The sequence below is a fragment of the Suricata suricatta genome, chromosome 13 (genome assembly GCF_006229205.1).
Source record: "Suricata suricatta isolate VVHF042 chromosome 13, meerkat_22Aug2017_6uvM2_HiC, whole genome shotgun sequence".
Classification (NCBI taxonomy): domain Eukaryota; kingdom Metazoa; phylum Chordata; class Mammalia; order Carnivora; family Herpestidae; genus Suricata; species Suricata suricatta.
In genome coordinates this window covers 59,976,522-59,991,680 of record NC_043712.1, presented here as the reverse complement: position 1 = coordinate 59,991,680, position 15,159 = coordinate 59,976,522, and the positions used below count along the sequence as shown (strand labels likewise).

Below are 15,159 nucleotides of genomic sequence, written 5' to 3'. Positions count from 1 at the left end.
TCTTCACACCTGAGAGAAGCAGGATCACAGAGGGTAAGCCACAGGTCCCCAGCTCCAGTAGCTCCTAACACTGGCCCCATTACCAGGCAGCAGAGGTCTTTCCTTTTCCTTGGGCTTCAATGTCAGATGAGCCCTCCACACTAGACAAGACAGAGGAAAAGCTGGAAGCAGCAGCAATGGCAGTAAAGAGGCAGGCACTGAGACTGGTGGGTTGCTGGGCCAACAGCATGGGGTCAAAGGCTCTCCCAAAGTCAGGGCGAGCTATCTGTCCATGCAGCTCTGGGCTGGTCAGCATGTGGGTGTATTTGGCTGTATACCTGTTCTACCCGGATGCTAACTGATACTTATCTTTGGTTACTACCCACTTTTTGGCATCAAAATATCAAACACTGATGGCATACCTGGTGGCATAAACTGATTTCACCTCATGGGGGTTCTACCTATCAGATCAGAAAATAAGCAACACATTGAAGAATGGCTCAATGTTGATTACCATGGTCAGTTCTCAGAGAAGAATTACAGCAGCCTGCCATTCACTTTCATGTCCCAATTCTGATTCAGGTAATAGATACAGGTGATGCAGTGCCCATTGCCATGTGGATTGTCCACATGCCTGAGTAACGTACCTCCATGGCCTTGATGATCTTGTGGATGACATAGCCACCTGGCAGATTACAGCATCCGTGTGGGCCATGAGGACCCCAGTGCTTTGGCACCTGGGCTCATGGCCTTCTACCTAGGCTGCCTATTACGCTGGTGCCCACTGTACTTCAAGGCGTCTGCCTCAGCCAGCACATGGCCACCAAGTGCTGCTCCTAGGAAGTTATCCTTGACACAGATGAGGTAGTACCACCTGCAGGGTACAATTTAGTCTGGGGCCAGGCACTGGGCATGATGGGCAGTCCCTCCTCCCTCAGCCCCACACTGACCTCACCGCTGCCACTGCTGCAGTACTTGCCACCTTTCCCTTTGGCCTATGCTTCCTGGTTTTCCTGCCTGGCTCAAGGGCCACTTGAGGACCTCAGGCAGGGCTCCCTGGGCCACCAGTTGCTAGTACTCCTTGGTGACCAGTGCTGCTGTGCCCTTACTCTACAACAGCTGCAGCTCACCACCATCCTGTCTGCTGAAGCTCTCCCACAGGGCGCTGTCTGTGGTGGACATGGCTGTGGCCCTTGGGGTTTCCTCCCCACCAAGGCCTCATCAGATGCTCCTGGTTGGTGGTAGGAAGGTAGCAGGGGACAGGGCAGGTAACTCTTCACTCCAGTCCTGGCCAGCTAGATACAAGCACTGAGGGCCTGAGAAAGCCTCACTTAGGGGCTGTGGCTGGCATGGGCTGTCCATGGCAGCAGCATCGTCATCTCCCCAGCATGGAAGACACAGCCTAAGCCCATGGTGCCACCCTCCTTTGCCTTTGTCTCCCCCACTTGATGCAGCTGGGGCCAAGGTGGCTGAGCCTGGTATGAGGCAGGGTAAGGCAGGGCAAACAGCAGAGATTCTTCTTGTGCCTTGTGGGCGCTTACAGGTCCCCAAGTCCTCTGCTGCCCTAAGGGCTTGGGAAAGGACCCGTCAGGGTGGTGAGCATTTTCCTCTGCTCTCTGCACTGTTGGTTGTGCCTGCTATCCAGGGCCATATGCCACGCCATACCCCTGACAGTGTTTAAGTCTCAAGTGAGAAATTATGTACTTAGAAGATAAGTGATTTAAAAAGAAAACCCTTGAATGACTTGAAGGACCACCATTATTGTATTAGCATTATTGTAATTATACCTATTGCTGTGTAACAAATTACCCTAACCTTATAGCTTAAATCAATAAGCATTTATTTATTATCTTAGTTTCTGAAGGTTAGGAGTCTGGGAGTGGCATGGTTGGGTGGTTGTGGCTCAGGGCCTCTCATGACATTGCAGTCAAGTTGTTAGGTTGGTTGGGTTGTTATCATCTGAAAACTTGGCTGTGACTGGAAGATTGTATTCTAAGATTGCTCTCCTTACATGGCTGTTGGCTAGAGTCCTGAGTTCTTTGTCACATGGACTATTCATGTTTTGGCACCTGGCTTTTTCCAGAGCTGGTGATGTAAGAGAGTAACCAAGATAGCAGCCACAGTATCTCTTCATGATCTGTTTCTTGACTATCCCTTCTGTGTTACTTTGTTACAAGCCAGTCGCAAAGTGAATCCCATAGTCAAGGGGAGGAGAATTAAGCTCCACTTCTTGAAGGGAGGAGTATCAAAGAATTTGTGAACGTATTTAGAAATCATTATAATTATTATTACCTTTTTAACAAAGTTTCTGATATAATAGTTAAGGCCCCAGACCAAAACATTAATTTGAAGAAAAAAAAATTAGACCCCAAGCCCACCAATCAATCAGCCAGTCAAAAAACATTGTCCAAATTCTCCAGATAGGTTTGTGTGAAATTAAGCTCTTTGGATGAATTTAGTCGATATCTTTAAAAATTTTTTTTAAATTTATATTTGACATAGTAAGCACTGTATGCTGCCTGAAGAATCTTAATTCCTTGTATAAAGTTCCTTTGGAGCATTGTGACTATTTCAAAGGAATTGAAATTTTTATATTAAAAAATTTTTTTAATAGTTTATTTTTGAGACAGAGAGAGACAGAGCATGAATGGGGGAGGGGCAGAGAGAGAAGGAGACACAGAATCTGAAACAGGCTCCAGGCTCGAAGCTGTCAGCACAGAACCCAATGCGGGGCTCAAACCCATGAACCATGAGATCATGACCTGAGCCAAAGTCAGATGCTTAACCGACTGAGCCACCAGGTGCCCCTGAAGTTTTTATATTTAATGTGAGTCCCTTCTTTTAAATTCTTGATAAGCATTAGTAAAGCGTCATTGTTTCAGATCCCATTGAGAATGTGAAACTTTGATCACTGTCTGGAATGGTTTGCATTCAAACTATTTTAAGAACTCTTTTGGGGCCCCTGGGTGGCTTACTCGGTTAAGCTTCCCACTTTGGCTCAGGTCATGACCTCACGGTTCGTAAGTTTGAGCTCCGAGTTGGGCCCTGTGCTGATAGCTCAGAGCCTGGAGCCTGCTTCAGATTCTGTGTCTCCCTGTCTCTTGGCCCTCTCCTGCTCACACTCTCTTTTTCTCTCAAAAGTAAATAAATATTAAAAGTATTTAAAAAAAAAAAGGAACTCTTTTAACAGCTTATTAGTGCAATGCTCTTGAAACAAGATTGTGGAAGAAAATTTATCCAACTTTTTATAAGTATGAATGTACTATATTCTATTATTTATCTTCTGGCACCCATTACCAGAGTCATTTTTAAAGTGTTAATTAAATAGGTTAGCTCATTTAGTGGAACATCTGCTTGGCTACTTTGATATTTCAGGAGACAATTTGTACTTAAAAGTAATAAGATTATACTTGCTAGAAAATGTTTGTTAATACCTTTAGTAATGATTATAATCACCATAGGAAAAGTGCAAAGTGCTGTGGAGTTTCTCAAAGGAAAATAAGACTTCTGTGGTTGTTAATCAGGAAAGAAATGATTTCATTTTTTAGGTGCTATTGAGATGGATGTTAAAGATGGTCAGGCATGTTTTTATCAGTCACAAAAGCAATACATTCTTATTTGAAAATTCAAACATTATAGAAACAGAATTTTAACTCCCAAAGACCATCATCATTAATAATACATTGTAATTCAAAATATTGACGAAAAAAGAGACTGGAAGACCTTTTTTTATTGTCATAGAGAAACTTTGGTCATTTCTAGCCCATGTGATTACCCTAGCATAGTATCAGTTTCCTATTTAGAGGGAATTTAATTTATTAGGCACTTACTTTGTTCATATATCTGTTCAATTTTTGCTCAGGTGGCTTGTTTGTAGATTGACTCTTCCTGAAGATAGCCATTCAGGTGATGTTATTTGTTTTGTGTATCACTATATACCCAATACCTGGTACGCTATCTGGGATATAGTAGCTGCTCTTTCGGTATATGTTGAATGATTAGTGCCGTGAAAGCCAAAATATGCTTGAAGTAGTATAATTATTAGACAGATTGTCATGATTTCTTTAATGACAGAATGTACATTACTTGACTTTTTGAAGTTTAAAAATGATTTTTAAGAATAATTGACTCTTTTTTTTGGTTGCAAAATATATCTGTTATAAGTTGCCTGAAAGGTTATTCCATGTTAAACTATTTTTTTTTAGTTGGATTAATTTCATTATATTGTTACAATGTTAAATACTTTTGAGAATTCTCTTTTTATATTTCATCTGCCAATTTCATGTGGGGAATTTACTTCAAATGCCAGTGAAATGAGTTTCTAAGCTTCAATCCAAGCCTCTTGCTTGTTCACTTAGAGCTATACTAGACTAGTGTGAAACGGTGTTCATTATGGTTGTAGGATGGTCCTAAAGTGGGGTTAATTTTCATGTGAGACAGGAAACATCCCCCTGGTTTTTCTGTTCATCTGTTTTCCTTCATTCAGTACATGCCCTTGCATAGGCATATAGTACATAATGTGTTTGGTATAAACAGAAGACAGGATAACATGCTCAGTTGGTTGATAACACAACCTACTCCAAAGAAAATCTAGAGACCTCCAACATAGCTCTACTATAAAACTTTATGGAGATAAATAATATGCTCTCTTGTGTCACTTATATTGCGGATCTATACTTTCTTCTAGTCATAGAGCTATGTGCTTCATATAATTATGTGATAGAGTCCTTACAGTAACTCAATTGATCTTATCCTGTTTTATAGAGGAATAACTGAGGTCTGGTAAAATTCAGTCCCCTGCTCAGGGTTACGTAGCTTATACATGGCAAACCCTGGATTCAAAGCTCTAGGCAGGCTGGTCCTGGATACCTATCTCTTAACAATTGTAATATAGTGAATGAAATGTTTTAGAGAAAAGGAATCATTGGATTGCTTTTGAGCAAATTGACACTGGATTTGTGGGATAGCTATGATTGTTTGACAGTCCGTTAGGGATGAAATCTGTAGCCAACTGAGTGAACTGGTCACGTTTTTCAAGTTTAGAATCATTGTGTCAGATATTCAGATCTTAGAATTTAATAATTTAATAATTCTGAATCATATGTTTCCTTGTTAAAGTTATAGGTTATTAAAAATTGATCTTGATTGAGTAATGAATTGTGATAGATTCATCTTACAGTGAAAGGCAATTTAGGACTTCAGTATCCAAAGTCTAACAGATTTCTCAGTAAATCAAAATAAACAGTGTCTCTGTTACCTTTTTTTATTGCCTCAGTCTGAACACTGGTTAGCTTGCTTAGCTTGTGCCTAGAATTCTTGTTACTGTTGAAACCTACTAATTGAGGTGGTGAAATACAGTGGAGTTAATGGTGCTTTCATGCCCAGATGCTAATGGTTTGAGTAAATCAGCAACTGTATTTCAAATACAGTTGTTAAATTGTTTGGTATTCTTCCTTATTGTTTAGATAACCAGTTTGGGTCCCAGTATAGTGGATATTGATTTTGATGGTTCTACAGTTATTCACTTAAAAATATTCAGTAGGCTCTATCAGGATTACTACTGCTGCTAAGCATTCTTTTTACAGCCACACAGTTTCATTACTTTCTTCATTTGATTTCTTTTTTTTCACGTAGAAATAATGGTATTTTGTGTGTGTGTGTGTGTGTGTGTGTGTACGTGTACATGTTAATATAAGATTATTTGTTCATAGTCCAAATAAGACAGAAGCAAGTGCCTTTCTGTAATTCCAATGGTGAAAGATAACCATTAATATTAATAGTATGGTATATATTCCTTTTTGACCCTTTGAGTACAGTTATATATATTTTTACATAAATGTTATCATAGTATTCTGTAACTTGCTTAATTCACTTTGGAGAGATATTAATGTCAATATATAGAAAGGTCTACCTTGTTTTGTGTTCTGTATTTTATTTAAGCCATTTTATTTAACTAAGCCTGTAAAATTTATATGGTATAATTGGTTAAAGATTTTAGAAAATATTTTGAAAGATAAGGTAATGAGTTTTTAATTATTCTCCTTATATATTTGATACTTCCATGAGAATATTTTCTTTACTAGTCAAAAATGAAGTTACTATATAGAGTTATTTAGGAATCTTAAGAGTTTTCAGAGATCTATGATAAATACATTGGTATATTTACTTCCTAGATTTGACAACATGAGTTGTGGCAGTGTTTTCATTTGATAAGATTTTGTTTAGAAAGTAATTTAAGAAGGGGCGCCTTGGTAGCTTAATCTGTTGAGTGTCTGACTTTGGCTCAGGTCATGATCTCGCAGTTTACGAGTTTGAGCCTGTGTTGGGCTCTTTGCTGACAGCTCAGAGCTTGGAGCCTGTTTTAGATTATGTTTCCCTCTCTCTGTCTGCCCTGCCCCCACTTGTTCTTTCTCTCTCTCTCTCTGTCTCAAGAATAAATAAAACATTAAAAAATTAAAGAAGTAAGAAAATGATTTAAGACATATGGGTGGAGAAAATCTTATAATTGTCATATTGGTTTGTGCTTTTTTCATTTACCTTTTGCAGATACTGTACTCCAAGATACTTGGATTATGAAGATTTGGAGCGCAAGTACTGGAAGAATTTAACTTTTGTGGCACCCATCTATGGCGCAGATATTAATGGAAGCATATATGATGAGGTATATTTATGGATTTTGTAAAGGACACATTTCCTATTTTTGTTACGATTTTAGGTACTTGAGAAGTAGTCATTTGTTAGGCTTTGTGTGATCCATAATTCCTCATAGGACAAGAGAAAATAAAGACACAGCAGTAAGGTCTGCTGCTGACATTTGTCAGATGGAAACCACCTAATGGTACAAATACCTGAAATTGTTCAACAGTAATATATTATGTGGTTATCTGGCTGATCTTTAAATTACACTAAAAAATTTTAAAGCAAAACACCTTTCAAAAATATTTGGGGGGTGCTTGGGTGGCTCAGTCAGTTAAGCTTCCGACACAGGTCATGATCATGCTGTGTTTGAGCCCCATGTTGGGCTCTGTGCTGAAAGCTCAGAGCCTGAAGCCTGCTTTGGATTCTGTGTCTCCTTCTCTGTCTCTCTCTACCCCTTCCCCACTCACGCTGTGACTCTGTCTCTCAAAAAATGAAAAAATGTTAAAAAAATTAAACAGGAAAATGGGAAGTATTATCCATAATTCTACCACCTTAAAGCTAAAACAGTATTTTAATATGTATTCTTCTAGTAGTTTTCCCCTAGTCATTTAAAAAAGCTTATATTTGAATAGGCTTATTCTCCTTTCCCCCCCCAAATTATGAGCATTATTCTCTTTTGTAAAAAGCACATATTATTACAGTCTTTCCAGTTATTATTTATGAGGCCATAACATGCTTGAAATAAACCAATCCTTTTTGCTGCCTCCTAGTGCATGTAAACTCTGTTCTTTTTTTAAATTTGTTTTTATATTTTATTTTTTTTATTTATGAAATGTCTTAACTACTGAAAGATTGGAGTAGCACAATGAACACTTAGATACTCTTCAGTTAGAGTCACCAGTTGTTAGTATTTGCCTCATTTCCTTTGTTTCTCTGTTTTGCTGCCATTGTCTCTTTTTATCTTTCTCTGACTCTGCTGTAACATTTGAAAGCAAGATGCAGGGGCGCCTGGGTGGCTCAGTCAGTTAAGGGTCAGACTTTGGCTCAGGTCATGATCTCATGGTTTGTGGGTTCGAGCCCTGCATCAGGCTCTGTGCTGACAGCCCAGAACCTGGAGCCTGCTTCACATTCTGTGTCTCCCTCTCTGCTTACTCTGTGTCTCTCTTTCTCAAAATAAAATAAAGACATAAAAAATTTTTTTTGAAAGCAAGTTGCAGACATTTTGGCATTCACCTTTCATTATTTCAGCATGTGTTTTAAATCATCTAGTATGCAGATCATATTCATGAGATCCTAATTTTGCCAAAAATACTTACAAACTGTTTTTTCCTCCAATCTGAAGGACCCAGTCAGGAATTTCTCTTTATATTTAATAAATGATTTATAGGGTGATACCTAGAGACTAGATAACTATCCTGTATCCCAGCAGCCTTTCACACAGTGAATTTGCATCCATTGATAATCTTTACCTGAATCAGTTATTATAGTATTTTTAAACTTTTTATATTTTGAAATATAAAAAAAGGTAGAAAGCGCATAAAACAGTAACCTAAAGCTTAATAAATTACTGCACGGTGAACACCTGTGTATCATCACTGACACCAAGGAATATATTTACTAGCATGCTAGAGGTTCCCTACATACCCCCTTGACTGATCATAGTCTTCTTCTTTTATCCAAAGGTAATCACTATTCTGACTTTATGGCAGTCACTTCTTTGTTTTCTTTAGGAATATAGTTCATTGTATCCTGTTTCTGAATTTTGTACAACCAGAATCATTCAGTGTAGTCTTTTATGTCTGGTTTTTTTCATACCTTATAAACATTTCTAAGTTTTTTTCTACATTGTGTGGCTATAGTACATTCATTTTCTTTATAATATTCTGTTGTATGAACGTGCTACAGTGTATTTATTGTTGTGCCACTACAGGTCATGTTGATTGTTTTTAGTTTTGGCTTTTATGAACAAAACTTTCATGAATGTTCTGTGCAAGTTTCCCTGGTCATGGAATGGTGTTTACATCGGGTGTATGACTAGTAGTGGTTGTAGGGTACACACATGGTTAGCTTCAGAAGTAAACGCTTTTCTAGTTTGCACCTTCTCAGAGCAGTGTTTTTGAGTTCCCATTATTCCACATCCTATTTAATACTTGTTATTGTTAGCCTTTTAAATTTAGCTATTCTGTTGGGTGTGTGTTGTAGTTGTGGTTTTAAGTTTCATTATGAATTTTTCCCTTATGTTCACTGCTGTTTGGATTTTCCCTTTTATCGAGGCACCTTTTTAAGACTCTTGAGTATTTGTCTTCTGTGTCCTGCTTGTCTTACCGCTTTATAGTTCTCTATATATTCTGGATATGAAGCAGTGACACAGTTTAAAATTTTCTAGATGGATTTCTAAATTTAAAGGAACATTCTTATTTTTGAATATGGACTAGATATTAGATGGTACTGTGGAATTGTTGTTGTGCAGTTAAATGTAATGATGCCATGGTGACTATATATTTTTTATTAATTAAAGATACACATTAAATATATGCAGGTTAAATGACATGGGGTCTGGGATTTGTTTTTAAAATACTCTAGAAAATTAAGTGGATTGGATATAGTTGAAAGAAGAATGGCAAAATATTGGCACTAGATGATAATACATGACATTTTAAATATGTGTATGTTTAAAATAGTATAATAAAGTTAAAAAAGAGAAAACATTCCCTATTGTTTTTCTGGGTTTACATTAATATAAGTAAATTCTATGTTGAGAATTTATTGTTTATTAAGGTAGTATATCCTCATATAGAAAAATGAAAAAATATAGGAAAATATGAAGACAATAAATAAAAATTACTTATAAGCTTACCATACAGAAACAGCCTCTTTATAATTTCCTTTGCTTTTCATTTTATGTGAGTGTGTATATTTGTATACACATATTTGTACATCACTGTGTGTTTCCTCATAGCACCAAGGAAGTTTTAGCGTTTGGCTTTAAAAACATTTTCTAACATTATTCTTTAGAGGATCATTCAGTGTATTCTAGTTCCTGCCATGTTTAGATTGCCAAATTATATCTTGTATTACATTAATACTATATTTTCTTGGTATGTCAATTCTAGTTTATTCTTAATCATTTATTCTTCAGTGATAGGAAATATCTTTTTATGCTTAACATGTTATGATTACTTATATCTAGGAAAATGAGCGCTGTTAACAGTTAGGCTTCCTTGCAGAACGTGACACCTTGTCTTATAAAACTAGCTTCTGTGGGATTTCCTTTGGAATGAGTATGGCAGAGTAAATAAATACTGTTGACATTTTATATTTGGGATGTAGGGATATACTTCCAAAGTTTGTGGGTTTGTAGAGGGGCTGACAGGTTCTCTTATCTTCCCTACCAGTTTTAAGGAAGCAGTTATGTAGAATTAATCTCTTAGTTGTAGAAATGTGTAAAACTAGGTTGTTGTTAACCATAAATTCCCCCTAAGCTGATAGTTTATTTTGTGACTTCTCTGGTTTCTTCCATATGGTATACTGGCAAGTTTTCAGGCTTCTGAGAGGAAGATTGAGCCGAGGAATCATCTGGATTCTGGGTGGAGAGGTTGCATGTCTGAATGATCTAAAATAATAAAAATTCAGTGTAAATGATTTTTTTTCTAACCACCCTGTGGGATTATTGACCTCTTTATTCCTTTTTGCATATATAATTAAGAGGTAGAAGCAGCATATTTGGGACAGTTTTCAGAACAATTAACATAAAAATGCCCTGAATTAGCTTTCCATATTTGATAGTGAAATAATTATCAATGGCACAGAAGAGCTGATGGACTTTGGCTTGCCGTGCTTATCAATGTGGTGCTTGTATTTGAAAACTACTTACACACTGGTATTGCTTTCAGGGAACATTGACTTTAGACTTCAGATTTGGGTAACTTTAGTTATTAAAATCCAATGAATGAAATCCACTGGTTCATAAACATGTTGTTTTAAAGCATCCTCATCATTTCCATGTTCTGGAGTCAGAAATCTGTCATTTTGGTAGGACCTATAATTTTATGGAATTTGTGTAGGCTCTGAGGGAACATTTGGTAGCTCCAAAGTTGAGTTGACATTTTCAAATCTTTTGTAGTATACAGAAAAACGAGAGAGATGTTATAGACTGCTAATGGTAAACAAAACCAATCACACGACACCTTAATTCAAACAAATGAAAAAAAACTAATTTTTACCCCCTTGAGGTAGATGGAGAATAACAAGAGGAAGAGTGCATTAAAGAGAGTGACAAAGAGTATACCAGTAGCCCGCAATGTCAGCAATGTTGGAAATCCTCACAAATGCAAATCATTGAATGTGCATTGCAAAAACATTACTTTGCTCTTTGCTATTGTATCCTTGACTTGCTTAACTGTTTGGCTCAATATTTAAATTATATTGGAAACTGGTTTGATACGGTTCATGGCATTATTTTGGAAGGAATTATGGTCATCAAGTTGTAGTTTACTTTCCCCCGTAATTTCTGGTTGTGACCATTTAGCAGAATGACTGAAAAACCATAGCTTTTTGTTGATGGGTCTGGGAGTTCTTAGGGTTTGGGTAGGTGAGAGAAAGAGTTTGTGTAGGGTACAGAGATTAATAAGGAGCCTTGTTCTCAAGTAATTATTCATAGGCTTAGAGGGGCAATAAAGTATAATGAGCTTGGCCATAAAGGCAAGTGTTGGGTTCCAGGGAGAAAGGAGGAGACACACTTAGAGCAGGCTTGGCACTGAAGGAACCCTTGCTGGAGGAGAGAGGACATCTGAACTTGGCTTAGATGAGTAAGTTCACGTCAGGTAAAGGAGGCAGAAAGGAGGATGGGGCAAGAATTAGGCAAATTTGCAGTTAAGACCACACTGAATTTGGAGGCTTTTCTTTGAGCTTCAACTTGAAGAGGGTGAGGCCAACCTGGAATAGGGATCTGAGGGAAGGGATCTGCCCCAGGCTGGAGACAGGGCTGTGAGTATGGGCCCAGATCTATGGTGCTGTAGTGACCCCACCTGCTCAGATATTTGTCTTGCAGCACCAGGCAAATCTTTTGGACAGAAGAGGTACCATATTAGTGATAAGCAGGCTTAGATACAACACAGGAATTAGGAGTGAAGGTGTTCATGAAGGACTAGTTAAGAAAAGTCAGCCTAGATAGTAACGGGAGAAGGGCTTGGAGAACCCAGAGCATGAGGGTTGGTTCCTCTTTCAATTTTTTTCAGAGTTTATTTATTTTGAGTGCACGCATGCTGGAGAAAGGCAGAAAGAGAAGGGGAGGAGAAAGAGGGGGAGAAGAGAGAGAATCCAAAGCAGGCTCTGTGCTGTCAGCGTGTAGCCTGATGGGGGCTTGATCCCAGACACTACGAGATACTATCCTGAGCTGAAATCTAGAGTCAGATGCTTAATGACTGAGCCACCCACGTGCCCCAGTTCCTTTTTCATTCTGCTGCTTCTTTCAGAGGTTTCCTTAGGATTTCCTTAGATTCTAAAGAACCTCAGTTGGTATGTGAGCAGTAGACTATGGCAGTAGTAACAGTCACATGGTTTAAACAAGTTACTGTTTTTATTTAAAAATTTTAAAAAATGTTTTTATATATTTTTGAGAGAGGGCACGAATGGGAGAGGGGCAGAGAGAGGGAGACACAGAATCCGAAGTAGGCTCTAAGCTCTGAGCTGTCAGCACAGAGCCTGATGTGGGGCTTGAAATCACAAGTTACTGTTTTTTTAAGTTGAAATACCAAGGATGTTAAAGGCATATGGTGACACAGCCCAGCCTTGGGTGTATGATGCAGAGCATGGCTTGGCAGTCAGATTCTGTCTTTTGCTTGTCTTTATAAATAAAGTTTTACTGCAGCATAGCCTAATTCATTCATTTATGTATCATGGCTTTTTTTTTCTTTAACCATTAGGGCAGAGTTAAGTAGTTGTGACAGAGATTGTTTGCCCCACAAAAGCTAAAATATTTATTGTTTGGCCCTTAACATAAAAAGTTTGGAAACCCCTAATACAGAGGCATAATTATTTACTCTTGGGGAAGATTGCTCAAAACCCTTTTGAGGGGCGCCTGGGTGGCTCAGTTGGTTAAGCTTCTGAATTCGGCTCAGGTCATGATCTCATGGTCGGTGAATTCATGCCCCGTGTTGGGCTCTGTGCTGACAGGTCAGAGCCTGGAGCCTGCTTTGGAATCTGTCTCTTTCTCTCTTTCTCTCTGTCTCTCTCTGACAAACACACACACACACTCTCTCTCTCAAAAATAAATAAACATTTAAAAAAAACCTTTTTTGAGATAAATGAGACACTTCTAAATGCTCTCAAGAGAATGTGATTCATATACATTGACTCCACTGATACCTTGAGACAATTAAGTTGAGGTGTTTGGTTATATCAGAAATTTTCTGTAAAGAAAGAGGTTCTTGAGCTTAGAAGTAGAGCAGCCTGTGTTCTTGGATGGCTCTAGAGGATTTTTTCGTAACAGTAAGAGAAGCTTAAGAGTGCTAACATCTGAATTTTTGTTGTTGTTATGCTTCATTAAGGACTGGTTCATTGTAAAGAAAATAAGTTTTAACTATCCTTTGCTAATTGTATGTTTAAAAAATTAGCCTCCTATTAAAAGAAGCATGAGAGTTTCTTCAGGAAACACACACATAAAAAGAAATGCAAAGAGCAAAGAGGAACAAGGAGGAAAAGTCCTGTCACTGTGTGGGGATGATTCAGCTTGGCTAAGAAACATGGAAGTTCAATAGGTAATCAATCTGTAGGAAAGGCAGAAGTTAGAACATTTCTGATATAGCCAGTAGCTGTGTGTATTTCTACAGGGTTTTGGAGATGGAGTGCGTCTCTTTTTTCTACATGTGAGAGCTAAGCACAAGCGTTGACATTATTTTTATACCAGGACAGTGAGAGCGAGGCATTTAGACTTGTGTTCTGTGCTATTTAGGATGGCATTTCTAGTACTATCATATAGTACAATGGTGATCCTCTTAATGATGGTAATGGTTCAGTAAATCAAGATTTAAAATCAAGTTCCCTATGCATTGTTTAAGCTAGCTGTTATCTTTATAACTGGTAACACTAGAAGGATCTCCAAGAGTATTGTCTGTTTTCAAGAGTCCTCTCTGCAAGATTTGCTTTTGTTGATGATGACACATGGCTTTACCCCTAAGCCTCACCCGTCTCCTCCACTGCCCACACTTTCCTATTCGAATGTCTCATATCATCACAGGTAGTGCAGTCTGCAGTGGCCCCTTTGAAATGATGTCAGAGTATTGTACTAGCAAGGAGCTTAGCTTATCTATATCATCAGAGTTGTCACTTAAGAGCAAGGTAGCCTTTTTTGGATGTATTGCATCCAGGTACTTCTTTGTCCTAAAAATCAACCTATGGGATGGCATTACTTTCTGATTCACACTTTCCTTTGTGTGTCACCATCTTTGATGATAGTTTTCTGCAGTTCACTGGAGGAAGATAGCACATCTCACCGTGAGGGGATATTGCTTCACTCGTGACCAAAGCTTGTGACATCACTGTTCATAAATCTCTCAGACTTGCTTTGTTTTTCTTTTATTAATAGTTTATTGTCAAATTGGTTTCCATATAACACCCAGTGCTTTTTCCCACAAGTGCCCCCCACCATGACCATCACCCCCTTCCATACCTCTCCCGCCCCCTTTAGTCCACGGTTCATTTTCAGTATTCAATAGTCTCTCATGATTTGTGTCCCTCACTCTCCCCAGGTCTCTTTCCCCCTTCCCCTTCCTATGGTCTTCCGTTAGGTTTGTCCTGTTAGACCTATGAGTGTAAGCATATGGTATCTGTCCTCTGCCTGACTTATTTCACTTAGCATGACACCCTTGAGGTCCATCCACTTTGCTACAAATGATCAAGAAGATGTGGTATATATACACAATGGAGTACTACATGGCAATGAGAAAGAATGACATATGGCCATTTGTAGGAAAGTGGATGGACCTCGAGGGTGTCATGCTAAGCGAAATAAGTCAGGCAGAGAAGAACAGATACCATATGTTTGCACTCATAGGTCTAACAGGAGAACAGGAGAAACCTAATGGAGGACTGGGGGGAGGAGAAGAGGGAAAGAGCGTTGGGGAGAGAGAGGGACGCAAAACTCGAGAGACTATTGAATGCTGAAAATGAACTGAGGGTTAAAGGGAAAGGGGGAGGGGAGAAAAGAGGTGGTGGTGATGGAGGAGGGCACTTGTGGGGAAGAGCACTGGGTGTTGTATGGAAACCAATTTGACAATAAAATATTAAAAAAAAAAGTAAAACAAATGGCCATATTTCATTCTTCCTCATTGCCATGTAGTACTCCATTGCATATATATATATATATATATATATATATATATATATATACACACACACACCATATCTTCTTGATCCATTCATCAGGTGATGGACATTTAGGCTCTTTCCATGATTTGGCTATTGTAGAAAGTGCTGCTATGAACATTGGGGTACATGTGCTCCTATGCATCAGCCCTTCTGTATCCTTTGGGTATATCCCTA

General features: G+C 38.4%; 1 protein-coding gene and 1 pseudogene across 9 annotated transcripts in view; one reads left to right on the top strand and one right to left on the bottom strand.

Moving 5' to 3' along the window:
* Positions 1-15,159, top strand: part of KDM4C (lysine demethylase 4C) — a 392,424-nt gene that overhangs the window by 19,203 nt on the left and 358,062 nt on the right. For all 9 annotated transcript variants that reach the window (XM_029919878.1, XM_029919877.1, XM_029919876.1 and 6 more), the window contains exon 4: positions 6,526-6,640. In XM_029919878.1, coding sequence (XP_029775738.1) covers positions 6,526-6,640 — 115 coding nt within the window. The remainder of the gene's footprint in view (positions 1-6,525; positions 6,641-15,159) is intronic.
* Positions 323-2,113, bottom strand: LOC115276851 (annotated as a pseudogene).